The sequence below is a fragment of the Schistocerca gregaria genome, chromosome 5 (genome assembly GCF_023897955.1).
Source record: "Schistocerca gregaria isolate iqSchGreg1 chromosome 5, iqSchGreg1.2, whole genome shotgun sequence".
Lineage (NCBI taxonomy): Eukaryota > Metazoa > Arthropoda > Insecta > Orthoptera > Acrididae > Schistocerca > Schistocerca gregaria.
This window is the reverse complement of record NC_064924.1, coordinates 644,489,773-644,505,926: the sequence shown is the minus strand read 5'-3', so window position 1 is coordinate 644,505,926 and position 16,154 is coordinate 644,489,773. Positions and strand designations below refer to the sequence as shown.

At 42.6% G+C, this 16,154-nt stretch overlaps 1 protein-coding gene across 1 annotated transcript in view; it reads right to left on the bottom strand.

Annotated features, from left to right (window-relative positions):
* LOC126272467 (neuronal acetylcholine receptor subunit alpha-10-like) overlaps positions 1 to 16,154 on the bottom strand; it is a 172,503-nt gene that overhangs the window by 125,762 nt on the left and 30,587 nt on the right. Inside the window, exon 2 of the mRNA XM_049975345.1 lies at positions 8,040 to 8,209. Within this exon, the coding sequence (XP_049831302.1) occupies positions 8,040 to 8,209 (170 nt within the window). The remainder of the gene's footprint in view (positions 1 to 8,039; positions 8,210 to 16,154) is intronic.

Sequence of the window (16,154 nt, the reverse complement as noted above, 5' to 3'; positions counted from 1 at the left end):
CATTAACTTTGCTTGGCTGTGGCAGCTGTAGGAGAACAAGCGTCGGGGGATACAAAGTACAGCCGATTTAGGCTCACGGTCATAAAGTATCCGATCGGCGTGCCCCTGTGTTACGTGACATTGTGTGTAGCAGCAGTGAATTTTTATCCGTTTGAAGCCCCCGGGCAGCTTACACGCTTTCCGACTGTCTGCCTATATTTCGATTATTGTTTTCTGTTTTATTTCACAGTAAAGGTAACTTTTCAGTAGGCTTATTGTTTCATTCCCTAAAACGCTATAGCCTATACACACACGTGTTCGCAGATGTGCCGGCGATACAAAACTCTTTTTTTTAACAGCTTGTTGGCCATGGAAAATATATTACCGGAATTAATTTTGCAATTAAGTATCATCCGATTACCTTTTTCGATCCTTACTCAATTAACACTGAGCTCAAATGCTACATCGGCGACTCTGAAACCATTTCCTTGGTATGATGAGGTATCAGGTGGCAGTAGAACTCAAATTTTGTTGAGGGTGCGCCGGGCAGATGGCAGGAGCTTCTACGACATTTGTGTCACGGAAAAGTGGGTCAAAAGTGGGTATGAGTTTGATCTGGAAGAAATGGATGATAGACACAGAAAACATAAACATGGGAGACAGTTTTATTTTCAGTCACAATCGTTGGCAATTTGCTATTGCGATTGAAAACAAAATTGTTTTACAATAACTAACAAACACTAATTCGCTACCTTAAATAACTAATATAAACACAAAGGGGCACAGTTATATAGAGCAGTGAATAACGTCAGCAGGAATCGATAATTGGAGCTACAAAAATCACTAGGAAGTGTCTATGAGGTGGATAACTAACAACGACATTTAGTGGAATGTGTGTCACGCTGCTAACGAAGGCAAGACTGAAAAAAATGTTAAAAAATGAACAAATAATCTAACACCCCACACAGATTAGAATAGTGTTGGAGAGGATGAAAGGAAATTTCAAGAGGTACTTAAGGAGAGCCAGACTGCGTTTTAAAATAAGGTGAAGCTCCCAGAGACACTGTTATACCATATCCATCCCTCTATGAGTTTCTCGATATGTGTGTGTGTGAAGCTTTGCTACGCGGCCGAGCGCGCAGCGATGATACAGAAGTGGCTGCAGTGTGTTAGCTATGTACTCTCTGGTAGCTAGGGACACTTATTCCATGGGATATCAATATGGGTAACGCTCGTTTCACATTAGTTCCCGCAAACGTGACGTCATTTTGATTCACACGCAATATCGACGACCGCATGATCGGATATCGACTTCGTGACAACGAATATGAATGTTATTGCTCCGCGATTCACACGCAGCAGATTAAAGCTTTCCCCTTTGGTTCCTGCCTAACCACACATTTGGAAATCACTAAATATTAATTTCAACCTTCATTCTCAAATCAGACGGATCGTAAATAACACTGAATATTCCAAACCAAACACAATGTGATCAAAAGTATCCGGGCATCCCAAAAAAACATACGTTTTTATATTAGGTGCATTGTGCTGCCACCTACTGTCAGCTACTCCATATCGTTCCAGTGATTTTGGATGAGCTTTTTACTCTTGGCTTTGTCTCCGTACTCACATATGTTTAACATATTTCGCATGTCATGTTTAAAACCTCTGCTAACAGGCCGAGATCGGTATATAAAACTTTCTCGTAACGTTCCCTCTCCGACTGCAGGAGACAGTTTCAGAGCTAAAGCGGCGAACAGCAACCACAATTCGCGAGATCCCAAATATATGGACAAAGTAGAGGGCCCTACTCTCCATCACGTGATGTCGGCTACGAATTTAGCTTCAGTAATGCCAACATTCTCGACTGAAAGTAATCGATCGTCACTCTTATGTTGCAACGCTAACATCCAAATTTTATCTTACTTAACACTTTCCTCTTTTCTTTTCAAATCGTTAGGTATTTATAAATTTCAATAGTCTCTCTATACATAAGTGCATGATAATGCGATGTTTGCGATATGACGCTCGTCTCACTGAATTGTATGTCATGATCACTCTCTTGGTAAACATGTTCCGCTACGACAGATTTATCTCTACGTCCCAGGCGGCAATTCTTCCTGTGTTCAACCAGACTGGTGTTCACACTCTTTTTCCTGATACCAAAATAAACCTGTCCACAACTAAAAGGAATTTTATATACACCCGTGTAGCCAAAAGATGTAGTATATCTTTCGCCAATCTTAAACATTCTTTTATCTTCCTTGTAAGTGTGGAGGTAGTTTCCACACCTACTTGTTCAACAATTTCCTAATACGATCTGTAGTCTTACTGATGAAAGGAAGGAAAGCTTTCCCCTTGAGCAGCCTTTGTTACTCGTCGATCCTGATGCTCTTCCCAGAGCGAAGTGCCCCACCTATCTTCTTGTAGAACAACCATTCTTCTTGAACGTCCACCGTAGATGTTCAGCCTCATCTTTTAAATAAGCTCACAAATTTTGTACGCTCTGTCTACCAAGGTTTTAATGGCACCCCTTCTTTGTTGGGAGTGGTGGTTAGTTTTGTGGATGGCAGGAGAGCCAACCGTATGGTTAAAGGAGGCCGAAAGGCACGCGTTTTAGCTCACACAGGCTGGCGTGAGGTCTGGAACAGGACAAGGAAATTAGAATTTAGAACAACGGACGTATCTGGTGGAATACTTAACTTTAATCCATTAATGACGAACGTCGCTCTTGACGGTACATAGTTCACAATATCAATAGTAACTGATAATGGCGCCTTGCTAGGTCGTAGCAAATGACGTAGCTTAAGGCTATGCTAAACTATCTTCTCGGCAAATGAGAACGTAAGTAGGCAGTGAACCATCGCTAGCAAAGTCGGCTGTAAAACTGACGAATGCTAGGAAGTCTCTCCAGACCTGCCGTGTGGCGGCGCTCGGTCTGCAATCACTGATAGTGGAGACACGCGGGTCCGACGTATACTAACGGCCCGGGCCGATTTAAAGGCTACCACCTAGCAAGTATGGTGTCTGGCGGTGACACCACAGTTAGACTCTTTAAAAAGGTAACGATCAGTAAGAGTGACTTTTCTATATATGGCGCAAAGTTCCGACTCCTCGCTTGATAACAGACACATTCAAATAAATTCAGTTGGCCGTTATTCTCCCTCTCCATCGTAAACTGTACTTTCAGATTGATACTATTGAAATGTCTCAGGAGGGTATTCAACTCCGCTGCATCATTTGTCCATACTACGAAGGTATCATAGACATAGCGAATCTACCTGGCTGGCAGTCTGCAATGTCCATGACCTCAAAAATGTGTGTGAATTCCTAAGGGACCAAACTACTGAGGTCATCGGTCCCTATCAAAGACCTCCATAAGCAAATTGGCCACAGCCGGAATAAGAGGACTGCCCCTTTACACCCTGTCAGTCTGTTCATAACAATCATTAATGTCCTGAAAATAGATTGTGGCGAGGCAGTGTCTGAATAACTCCACAATATCTGCTGGAAAAATATCCGCTGTACATGAGCAGTTTCATTCATCGGAATCATGGTAAATAATAACACAACATCAAAACTAACAAGGATATCACCTGGACCCACGTGCATTTCTTTTAATTTTTCGACGAAATGATATGAAATGATAGTTCGATCAATATGAAAGGTTGCAGCAACGAGGCAACGTGCCTAGCTAATTCGAGAGTGAGAGACCGTATAGCACTCACAATAGCGGCCGTGAAAACTTAAATTGTACGATTTTTCACAATTGTTTGTACTCATATTTCACCTGAATCTCAGGCGAATTTCGCCCTGCAGTTACATTTTTGCACGGCTCAAAGCTTATGACGACGCTTCTCCTGAACCATATGCTGTAAAATAATCTAATTTTGCAGATACATCCAGTGACATACAAAAGGTTACTGTCAGCGAAATGTGTTATAAATAGAGGTGTTAGTAACGAAAAAATAAATTAAAACGTTATGTTTCGTGCCGCAGTTTTACAGCATGAACACCGAAAATGTAGTAATTTCTACTTTCATAATTATGTGAGGACCTTCAAAGAGGATCAGTTTCGTAAAGGCTTTGAAATTATGTATAAAGTTTCTTGTAAGTTTCTAAGCGCTCTCATTCTTTAACAGTGGATGACTAAAGAACGGATATTCGCGCGTCTACAATGCTCTTCACCCTCACCCATTTCGAGATAGGTGGTTCTTACCCCGCAGCGATGATTTCCAGACAGTAAGTGATATGTGAAACAAGCCTGAATCTATTCGGTCCAGTGATTTAAGAGAAAACGTGGAATATATACACATACATACTTATACAGTGCGGTCCATTAAAACGTTTCAGCGCACACAATGAAATTTAATGAAAAGGGTTCGCTCGTTCGTGCTTTACTGATCTTTACTACAATACAAACTGGACACTACGGTAACGAAAAACCTGATACCACCGACCAGGTAAACATAATTTGTGACTGACCAAGCATCTAACAGAAGTGTAAACGGTAGTTGTATGCATTTGAGTGACTGGATATCTCAATTGTTTCCATTCCACGTAATAAAAGTGTAAACAGCAATAAGTATAGCGTTCGTTGCATTATAGTACATCAGCCACATCGCGACTACGAGCAATGTGTGGTTCATGCTTGTATCTCTGGAAGTGTAATAGCGGCGCGTTTCTTTTATTTCAAGCGTCAACTCGCTTTGCAATTTCTTGTGATATAACTGACGTATTGCGATGCAACCAACGCGATTCGTATTGTGATTTTATTGATTGTGTAACGAATAATACGGGCTGTTCATAAAAATACATAAATTTGCATTGAAAATGCTTACGTTTTAGAATGTTTCACAGTATTTCCTTTCACGATCCGCTGCCTTATTTTTCATACCTGTGAAAGTCGTTTTTCGCTGTCTATTGTTGTTCCAGAGATAATGGCACTGAAACGTTTAAGTGGGCCATCCTGTATACGTACATTCATATTTAGAATACTTATGGATATCATTCTTACCTTCAGCGCCGGCCGGGCTGGCCAAGCGGTTCTAGGCGCTATAGTCTGGAACCGCGCGACCGCTACGGACGCAGGTTAGAATCCTGCCTCGGGCATGAGTGTGTGTGATGTGCTTAGGTTAGTTGGGTTTAAGTAATTTTAAGTTCTAGGGGACTGATGACCTCAGAAGTTAAGTCCCATAGTGATCAGAGCCATTTGAACCATCTTACCTTCAGCGAGCAGGGGCCCAGCAGTGATTGAAATGGCTGCCAGGTAAGAAGGTCAGTACATAAACTGAGGCTCAGCGTCATCTTCACAAACCGCGTAAGTAGGCTGTTTAGGTTATTATGTTGGTAACGCCACGTAGCGCTCTGTATGAAAATCACTGGCTGTGCTGTGTGCAGTCTGTGGCTGGTGGGCATTGAGGGAATATTCTCTATTGTAGTGTTGCGCAGTTGGCTGTTAACAGCGCATAGCGTTGCGCAGATGGAGGTGAGCCGCCAGCAGTGGTGGATGTGGGGAGAGAGATGGCGGATTTTTGAGAGCGGATGATCTGGACGTGTGTCATCAGAGACAGTAAATTTATAAGACTGGATGTCATGAACTGATATATATATATATTATGACGTTTGAACACTATTAAGGTACATACATTGATGGTTCTTTATGAAAATCTTTCATTTGCTAACTGTGCCTATCAGTAGTTAGTGCCTTCAGTAGTTTGAATCTTTTATTTAGCTGGCAGTAGTGGCGCTCGCTGTAGTGCAGTAGTTCGAGTAACGAAGATTTTTGTGAGGTAAGTGATTTGTGAAAGGTATAGGTTAATGTTAGTCATGGCCATTCTTTTGTAGGGATTATTCAAAGTCAGATTGCCTTGCGCTAAAAATATTGTGTGTCAGTTTAAGCACAGTCATTTATAATTTTTCTAAGGGGACGTTTCAACCGCTACACAGTATTCACTGAAGTGAAAAAGTCAAGAGACAGCGAAATGCATACATGAAGATGGTGACAGTAACGCGTACAAAAGATATAAAAGGGCAGTGTATTAGCGGAGCTGTCATTTGTACTCAGGTAATTCATGTAAAAGGGCGTCCGACATGAATATGGTCGCACGACGTCAATTAATAGAATTTGAATGCGGAATGGTAGTTGGAGCTAGATACATAAGAGATTCAGTTCCGGGAATCGTTACGGAATTCGGTATTCCGAGAGTGTGCATCAGGCGCTATCTCTCACAACGGACAAATCAGTGGCCGACGGGCTTCACTTAACGGCCGACATCAGCGTCGTTTACATGGGGCTGTCAGTGATAACAGACAAGCAAGACAGCGTGAAATAAACGTGGACATCAATGTGGGTCTTACGATGAACGTTTTCTCCAGGACAGTGCGCCAAACGTGGGCGTTACTGGGCTACGGTAGCAGACGACCGACACAAATGCCTTTGTCACCTCCGGCGCCTCTTCTGGGTTCGTGACTATATCGGTTCGACGCTAGGCGACTTGGAAGTTGTGGATCGGTCAAGTGCGCTCCGCTTACAATTGGTAAGAGCAGGTGGTAAGGTTCGAGGGTGGCGCAGACCCCACGAAGCCATGGACACAAATTGTCAACAAGGCTGGTGGTGGATCGTTAACACTATTGATTGTGTTTAGACTGAATGGACTGTGTCCTTTGGTCCAGCTGAGCTGTTCATTGACTGGAAATGGCTATATTCGGCTACCTGGAGACCATGGGCTTCGAGTTCCCAAACAACGTGTTCCCAAACACCTACAAAATTGTCACTGGGACACAATTGTTCACGACTGGGTTGATGAACATTCTAGACAGTTCGAGTGAATGACTTGGCTGATCAGATCGCCCGACATCGAGCATTTATGGGAGGTAATCGAGAGATCAGTTCGTGCAGAAAATCTTACACTGGTAACGCCTTCGCAATTATGGGCTCTATTTGTTTACATCCATTTGATATCTTTTTTGTGCAGCATAAGAAAAACTTATAACTAATACAAAATCAAGTGAGATATTAATAAATAAAACGAAATTAAATATTTAGAATGAAGGAAGGAAGAGAATTGAATAGAAGACAGATAGGTATAGTATTGCACGTCACTTGGTTGTGGGCGGCGGCCCTGGTCTTGGAATGACCCTCAAGACGCTGGCCATAGCTCACCATGCTTTTAATATCTACCATCCTAAAAACTAACTTAACTAGAAGAGATTAGGGTACGTTAAAGCTAGAAACGAAGATTAAGACCTCCATGTCCAGCGTGCTAAACTATTTACGATATACAATACAGAGGTATCTGATTTCGTGTCTGCTAATGAAAGGGTTCTTGTGGTAATAGTAATAAAGGTAATGACGCTAACGGTTTGTGTTGAGCCTACAAGGCTCCTAGTAGAGTACATCAGGCGCAAGCCCCGCCGACAACACGACCTGAACGGTGGTTTTCCCCGATCTACCATAGGTATCCGTCGGGTTGGGCTCAAAAGAGAGGAACCACAATTAAGATCCTTCCATCCAGGCCGTGCGCTGCCTCTTACCAGGAGGCGTAGGTCCCTTGAAGAGGTACTCTTATTAGACATGGAGGTGCTGTTAACTATTTACATATAAGGTGCAATCCGTTTCTAGGATTGTGTGTGACTTGTGCACCTCTTGTCGGTTGTTCCAGACTGACCTTTGAAGTGGACGCATTATGGACAGGTGTAGACACAGTGTGGCTCAGTATTTCTGCTGGGGAATTCCAACGACTTGTCGGGTCCACGCCACGTAGAGTTACTGCACTACGCCAGGAAAAAGGATGTCCGACACGATATTAGGAGGTAACCCATGACTTTTGCCACCTAAGTGTATATGCGACAGTCCATCATTATAATAAGTTTGGATATGACTGTTACCTTACCTTCTGCGACCTGGAGCCCAGCACCCACTGAAATGGCTGGTGGGGTACAAGGCTCAATACATTATTCAGGCTCAGCGTCATACCCTCAAAGGCTGTATAATCCCTTTCCCAACAAAGTACGAAATGCTAGAGTGGTGAGCAGTTATACGTGGGGAGAGTACGTACGATATCGATGCTGTGCAGCCAGACGTTGATGGAGACTTCTATGTTCTTGTTGACGTCCGCGATGGGCAGCACGGCCGTCTCGTAGCCACAGAAGAGGTCGTGGTGCAGGCGCTGCGCCGCACTGCGTCCGCCTGGTCCGGGAGCTGCTGGACACGAGGGCTGCTGGCCACCTGCCGAGATAAGCAAGGTCAGGAGTCGTAGGTCAGCCAACAAGCGGGAGACAGTCGATGTAGGCGGAAGTCCCGTCTCCAGGGCCTCCTTCTCGATACCTCTCCATAAACTCTGACCTTTGGAGTCAAAATAGAAAAGGATCAAACTCTTTTTCCTTTTTTAAAGTTTTTCGATGCATTATTCGGCTACCTCATTTGCATATTTTTTTGCTTCCCGTAGATTATCAAAGGCCAGAATACAAGGCTTGTCCAGAAAGTAAGTTCCGATCAGTAGCGAAATGGAAACTACATCGAAAATCAGGAATGTTTTATTTGCGACAGTTGGCTCCACCTTCCAGCTACTTTTCTCTACATAGTCGCCGCTAAGACATCTGTCGCACAGTTATACCAACTTTCCAATAACCTCGTCATAAAAGGTAGCCGCCTGTGCTTCCCGCCAATTTTTTACGGTCGTCTGTAGCTCGTTGTCTGTGCGAAAATGTTGTCTTCATAGCCAGTAATTAATGTGAGCAGAGATGAAACACAGAGGGAGCCAATTACCGGCTGTAGTGCAGGTGATCAAATCACTGAGGCGTAGCGCCTTCGCATCGCTCCTGTCACTTGTTAGGACGATATCGTTATAGGCATGAGTCATCGACAGATGTCACCAGCTGACATGGACCTGAGTTACAGAGCTGCACGTAGTTGTACTAGTAGGCGGCAGATGTCAGCAGTTGACGGACAGTGCTAGCAGTCATAGTCAAAACAATGTTGTAAAGCTACGTTTGATTAATATTTAATGTATTTGCATAATTATAATTGTTTTATATGTGTAGTAATTAGCAGTGTGTGTGTTGTATGAGTGAAGAAGAACAGAAGTAAATGAAAATTGTTTTGTTTATTCACGAAGTACCAGTTATATTACACAGGAGATTTACTATAATTAAATATGCACTCAGTTTATGGTACTAATAAACCGTGAGCAGAACACAAATAAATCGGTAATTTCAGAAGGAGTAATTTTATATTTGATACTTTTCTAAATTTATTTATTTAGCAAATGCCACAGAAAGAAATGTTTTACTATGATTGGTCACTGAAGTAAAGCGCGGGTTAGCGTGGGATAATACTGCAACTTGATTTGCTGCTTGTGATACCAGCCAATCAGAAAAATGCAGGCTCGCGCCAATCTATGCTGGGAACAAAGCCTTTGGTGTGATCTAGGGGAGTCGGGGCTGAGTGTTCGAACTAGTAACATCTCATTGAAAGCAGCTCCGACGAAAGTTCTGTAAAATCGTGGAAAAATGCTAATTACGAGTTCGCGAAGCAGTACAAAGCGTACTTAAGTGAACGGTATAGTGGAAGTCGTGTGGAATTTCGGACGGAATATCAAAATTATTGCTTTTGACTGTTAGTTAAAACCGCGTGACGTGTTGTGCGAGCTAAGACCGGAACAGGTATTACGTGTAGAGCAGAGTGCACAACATCTGAGCGAGCATTTTCATAACTAAACGATCCGGCGAACTCTATTAACTCCGGTAATAGGTGTAAATACCATAAACAGGCTGTGTGTGTGTTTGTGGTGTGCGTGTGAACTTTACATTGTGTTGCCACTTGGTACGGACTTGGCAGTATTAACTGTGATCTTTATCGTAAAAATACACCTGCAAATTTACATTTGCCAAGTTAAAACTTTTATTTCAGTACCTAGCCATATCCCGTTTACCGGACAATTCTATGTATGTTGCGACCTGCAGTAGACAGTAGTGGTCTAGTATTTTCTACTACAGCTTTTAGCTAGACAAATGAACATTTGCTGGACACTGGCAGGGCGGTAAAAAGCAACGTGCCGCGCCGCAACACTTCCCATCGGAAACTCTGCTGGAGCATTTTCATTGCCTCTGCAGATTGCGACCGAGAATTGTCACGAAGTAGGAACCATATGACAGTTCAGCAATTTGAGCTGCATAACATCAGGCGAAATCTCTCACCAGGACCTCATACTGGGCGGCAGACACTATTTTCTCCGCATCTTTATGTGATCACCATGCACTCAGAACTGAAAACAGCGAACTGATACAACCGACAGCGGTACTACAGAGAGTGTTGAACACGTATGTGCAAAGTTTCATTAGATTTCCCAACGTGGTTCCATTTCTTGACTGACCAGAACTTACGTTTTGAATATCCCTCGTATACAGCATCTATTGGACCTGATCGCAATCTCTACGCATGTCGTCGTCCTTCTGATCCACGTTGGTAGACTGGCCTTCACTGTCACTGTACTTGCTCGTAGCCAACTGAGCATTCTTCACGGCTTTAATGGAAGTTTAAAAGGACAGGACCCTCACTCCTTCCAAATAGGTACCACCTTGGAGGTTTTATGGTGAACTGTTTGTTACGTGAGAGCCCTCCTTAAATTTAGTTATGCCCTTCTTAGTTCCAAACGAGACACGCTTTTAATCAAAGGTCTGCTTGAATTTCTCATTGTTTTCTCGAACTCATTGTCGCCCGCTAACTTGTAGAGATTGTCCAAGGTAGGACCTTCATGCAACAATTATTATGCGACATGTTTTGTTAAAGACGACATCCAGTTTCCTTGTCAGCGAATGTGTTCACGTTTGCCAGATATATTTGGATACAGAGAAACGCAAGCCAGTGAATGCTCGTTTGAGATAAAGATTGCTTAGGTCCATTTGCTAAACAACAGTACTCTACAGGCACTGTTGCTTGTTGCGACTTTCTTAATAGTATACTCACAAAGTTACTTTCGTGGTAGAGATCGTTTAAGATAACGCCATTATCTGGAAAAGTACGTTTTAGCAACTCATTACGTTATCGTCATGCCGATATCGAACGCTCACACACACTTCACTCCTTAAAGAATTTAGCCTGACTGTCAGTGTATAATTTCTGTAAAGTGTAAGTGTTCAACCTATTGAAATGTACAATGTCGTAAACAGAGTGAAAGAAAATCTGCATGAAGAAAATGTCTGGCATCGTGAGCAATTTGCTGATTATTTGCATACGTCTTGAACATTCTTTGCTGATCCTGGTATTTTATCCTGTCGCATACAGTTCTTCTGATTTATGGATTGGGTTTTTTTGTCATCAAATCAAATATTGTATCGTCTGTTAGAAAGCACCGTATGAATAAAGTGAATCAAACGGTAACCTATGAAAGTTCTGTACAGCTTTGCAAGTAATGTTTTGTGGTTTATAATGTGGTATTCGGCAGACAGGTTTACAAGTGTAGCACGAACAATTACATTATTCTAGAAGCCTACGTCGTGTGTTGCCTAAGCTCAAGAATTTGACGTTTAGAACTGGAACTCGGGAATAAATACTTTGTATTTCGTTTATATAATCAACTCAAATGATACAGCAGAGACGTAAGTCCACGGCAGCTGTTCAAAATGGCGACAGTCCTCCAAGCTTTGAGATATTCCTGATTTATTTATTTAATCGCATGGCTAGGGCCCCCCATTGGGCAAGCCGTTCGCCAGGTGCCGGTCTTTCAATTTAACGCCACTTCGGCGACCTGCAGTCGATGAGGATGATAGGACGATGACGATGATGACAGCGCAACACCCAGTCCCTGGGCGGAGAAAATTCTCCGACTCCGCCGGGAATCAAACCCGGGCTCAGAGGATTGACAATCCGTCACGCTGACCATTCAGCTTCCGGAGGCTGACAGATGTTCCTGATGTACGAGTATGATGTACAGTGATACAGACAGCTGCGATCCAGCCACTTAGTACCTCACCACTCCGTGGTATTTCTGGTCACGTCACACGTACTTCAGTTTCTTTACAGAAGGGAAAAATTAAGCCGGAAAGTTTTTCTTGTGGGATAAGAGGCAGACGCGTTTCAGTAAAGGAGCACCCCACCAGAAATTTTTCTTTTAAACAGAAAGACTATGATGATGAATTAAGAGGGCAAAAGGAAAGTTATCACTTGTCGGCACTTAAGTACCGGCATCGGAATCGTACTGGGTTGCATGTACGCTGTAGCAGCGCCGTCTAACGGAAAGTTTTTGATAGCTCACTATATATGAAACAAGGAGGTAAACATTTAAATTTTCGAAACAACTGGCATTGCTACCAGGAATCCCCCGAACATTTCCGATAATTTAAGAGGGAGAAACCTTGCCCTTTTTGAAGCTAACCTGTGCAAAATTCAGTCAGAGTTGAGTCGGTGCCCGGGTGTGTTATTTTCGCGCTAGGTTAGAACTGCGTCTCCAAACTCCGATTCGTGCACTTTCCCTATGAACTGATTCATCGATAATGCGTGTAGCGGCACGGCCTGCACACAATGTGCATTATTTGTAGTCGTATCCGCAAAGAGTTGCACGTTATTGATGTTAGTGAGACCTGAAATGGCAACTCTGATCTTTAATTTCGTTAATAAGTTAGATCCGCTGTAGAGCTACTAGGCATACATTCCTGCGTCGTTTTCCAGCCGTGATTCCAGCTGTACAGACGAGAAGAAAGAATATAGTATATTTCTATTTGGATTTCCTACATTTGTAGAAATGAGATGCGGAGACAATTCTGATCATGGGACTGGACCTCCACTTCAAGTGGAACGATAACGATATCTGATGTGCAGGTGCGCAATGACGTTAATGTCGAAGTGGCGTAGTGCACGGACTTGGTTCAAATGGCTCTGAGCACTATATGACTCAACTTCTGAGGTCATCAGTCCCCTAGAACTTACAACTACTTAAACCTAACTAACCTAAAGACATCATACACATCCATGCCCGAGGCAGGATTCGCAGGATTCGAACCTGCGATCGTAGCGGTCGCGCGGTTCTAGACTGTTAACGCCTAGAACCGCTCGGCCACTCTGGCCGGCGCACGGACGTGTTGGAACCACATACTCCCGCAGAGGACAAGATGTACAGTCTTCAACCAATCTAACAACACACGCTGACTGAGCACTTAGTGACGTGTGCTGTACGAACGGTTTTGCAGCAAGTTACATCATACTAGCTGATGTGGTACAATTCTAACTAACTGTTCGAAAATCGTTGGTGCTGATATGAGACGAGAGTGATATAAGAGATCTAAACACTCTATACGTGGGTACTGCGGCAATTGAAAACACCTCTATTGTTGAGAGAGACACCATAAGTGAAAAATATAAACGGTAAGCAGTTCAGTACTGCGCGGTAACTGATTTATGAGTTAAAAACCATTTACCCCATTTCTTTCATTCGTCGATTACTATGGGAGTGTCATGGCTGTCCTCTGCATCGTCTCCATACCGTATTCTTCGCAGTGTGCGATTCAAGGGCCCCTGAATGTGTACTTTTTGATGGATATTCTCCAACATCGCCTCCTCATATTTCACTGCATGTACAGCTATTTTATCGAGAACCTTAACAACCTCAACGTTGGTTTCTTGTATATTGTATGCCCAGCGATAAATTTCTTTCAATTAGGATGAAGCATGTCGTGAAACTTACATCCGTTCAGCTCTGAGCACTACAGTACACCATGTGTTGTGTACATAGTTCTGCGTAGTCAGTGCATACACAACTTTCCCAGTAGAGCGCGCCTCGCTAGGCACAACAGCACAGGCACAGCGCTCGTCCGTCTCCGCACTACGAGATGGCGCTGCCTTAGAGACGGACCAAATTCTGCTTCCGCCGATCCGCATATTAATATGTAACGCAGCCAATAAGATTGCTGCTAATGTAGAACCTTTTCTCCTCACGGATCACACTCGCACGGTGATACCTAAACTTGCGAAGTATTATAACGAGTGTACAGAACTCCGATTAGTCAGTCTGCATTTGTCTGCACCAGTCTGTACCAATCTGCATTAGTTTGTACCAGTCTATAGTCAAGTTTCAGTCTGCACCTAATAAAATTACCATACTCCAATACTTTGTCAAGTATTAGAGATATGTGAGAATAAGATTAACGTACCAAGACCGAAGGAACTTCAGATTGTCAATTGTAAACAGCATTCAGAATCAATTTACGTAATGCCTACGCTTTTTATTATTTTAATAAATGTGTGTGAAAATTAATCAAGTTCTGTTTAAAGTTGGTCACCTCCAATCTGCTACTCTAAGCGTGCAAGTGGCATTTCTATCGTCTGACATAACGTCAAAAGATTAACACTCCACGATAACACCACAAGACATATTGCTGACACTCGCGTACTTCGTTAGAGTGACAAGTCAAATAATCGGATGGTGTGTGTACCGAAAGTCTTACAGTACGCACACCACACCATGTAACAGTGGAGGTTATACTCCTGTCTGCAATTTTATGTAACGAGAAGTGCTCCACCTGCAGCCACACTCCAGTAGATTGCGTATTGCTTTTCAAAGCAGTGCCACCGATAGGACGTTACTTTTAATGAAATATAAGCCGTTTGGAAACAAGAGTGTGACACACTCAGTTCATTCAAGATACCGTAAGTCCTTACATATACAACTCCAATCTTTTTTCCTCATCTCAAAATAGTCAGATTAGTACCCTGTAGTGGACACTGATGTACCATCGAACACATTTTAGGCTTTCCCTTCTAGCCAATTCTGTAACAGAAGTTTAATCATTTTCTAATCCATTATTAAATTGCAACATTCGCTTTCTGTGTGCTTTAGTCTTTTTCTGAAGTTACAAAAGTTACTTTGGAAAAGAAAAATTTTTCCAAGTGTGAAAAAATTGTCATATACGGCAGAAAACGATTTCTATTGCAATTGAAAAGTGTTGCAGTCGCGAAAATACTGTCAACACTGTATTTAGCAGACTATTTGTTGCATAGTTAATCAAGAATAGGCTAATATTCAGTAAGTGAAACCATATTAAGTAGAAACATTAGCTAAAAATCAGATTTAAAAACATTTTGAAACAGCAGCTACTGGAGACCAACACAAATTTCCATTTTCAAGAAAGGTTAAATCGTTGAAACATTAAAGAAACTCAGTTTATTTGCAAATAGCACGTGTTCCATGTTAGAATACTTTCTTCTGTTTCAAGATACAAGATGGCGCACAAGCGACGAAGTAGGGCTTAACTGTCAACAAGTTTTATAGCTAGTTTTAAAAATTAACGGTATCTGCCAAATAGCTTCAGTATATTATACAACACTTGTATGGGCTGAATTCAAAATATTTCCAAATACTGTGCTAAACATATCATGAAGGCACACAAAAAAAGAAACGAAACTAAGGATAGCGTCTTTTTAACCAAGCCATTGCTTAAGTTTTGAGTAAAAGTCTTCAGCAAGTTGGCTATGGAGCCCGAATACTTACGGCATAAGAAGTCACCTTCGTTCTGCCAATGCCCTTGTCGGACAGGAAAGAAGAAAGGACCGAGGTTCAAGACATTCGCTTGACCTTGGTGTGGCAAACCACCTGTTAAAGGCCGAAGAATCAGCAGTGACCAACGGCATAAAGATGCAGAAGGCAATGGAAAACACTGCACTAAGGACACACAATGTGTGTCCGCAGCACATATAATTGAAAAAGTATCATGATGATCACCCCTTTGCCAACAGATTACAGACTAGTCACTCACTCGGATCTTCGGCACGAGACTGCCAAGGGGGAGGCGAGAAAAAGATCGCATAACCAACGATAGTGTAGCTCGGAACTCTGAATGTCAGAAGTTTTAACGAAGTAGGATAGTATGAAAATCTGAAAAAGGAATGCAACGGCTCAATGTAGATATAGTAGTGGTCGGTGAAGTGAAATGGAAAGACGAGTAAAGGGTGATATTAACAGCTACACAAAACGATATAACGGATGTAACATTCGATATGAATAGGAATTGGGATGGAGGTGACCTACCGCGAACAGTTCAGTGATAGGGTTGTCTCATCACATTCGACAGCAGACCAAACGATAGATCAAGAATATATGCCACCATCATATGCAGAAGATGGGGCGACAGAGAAAATATATGATGATATTGATCTAGTGGCTCAGTATGTTAAGAGAGGG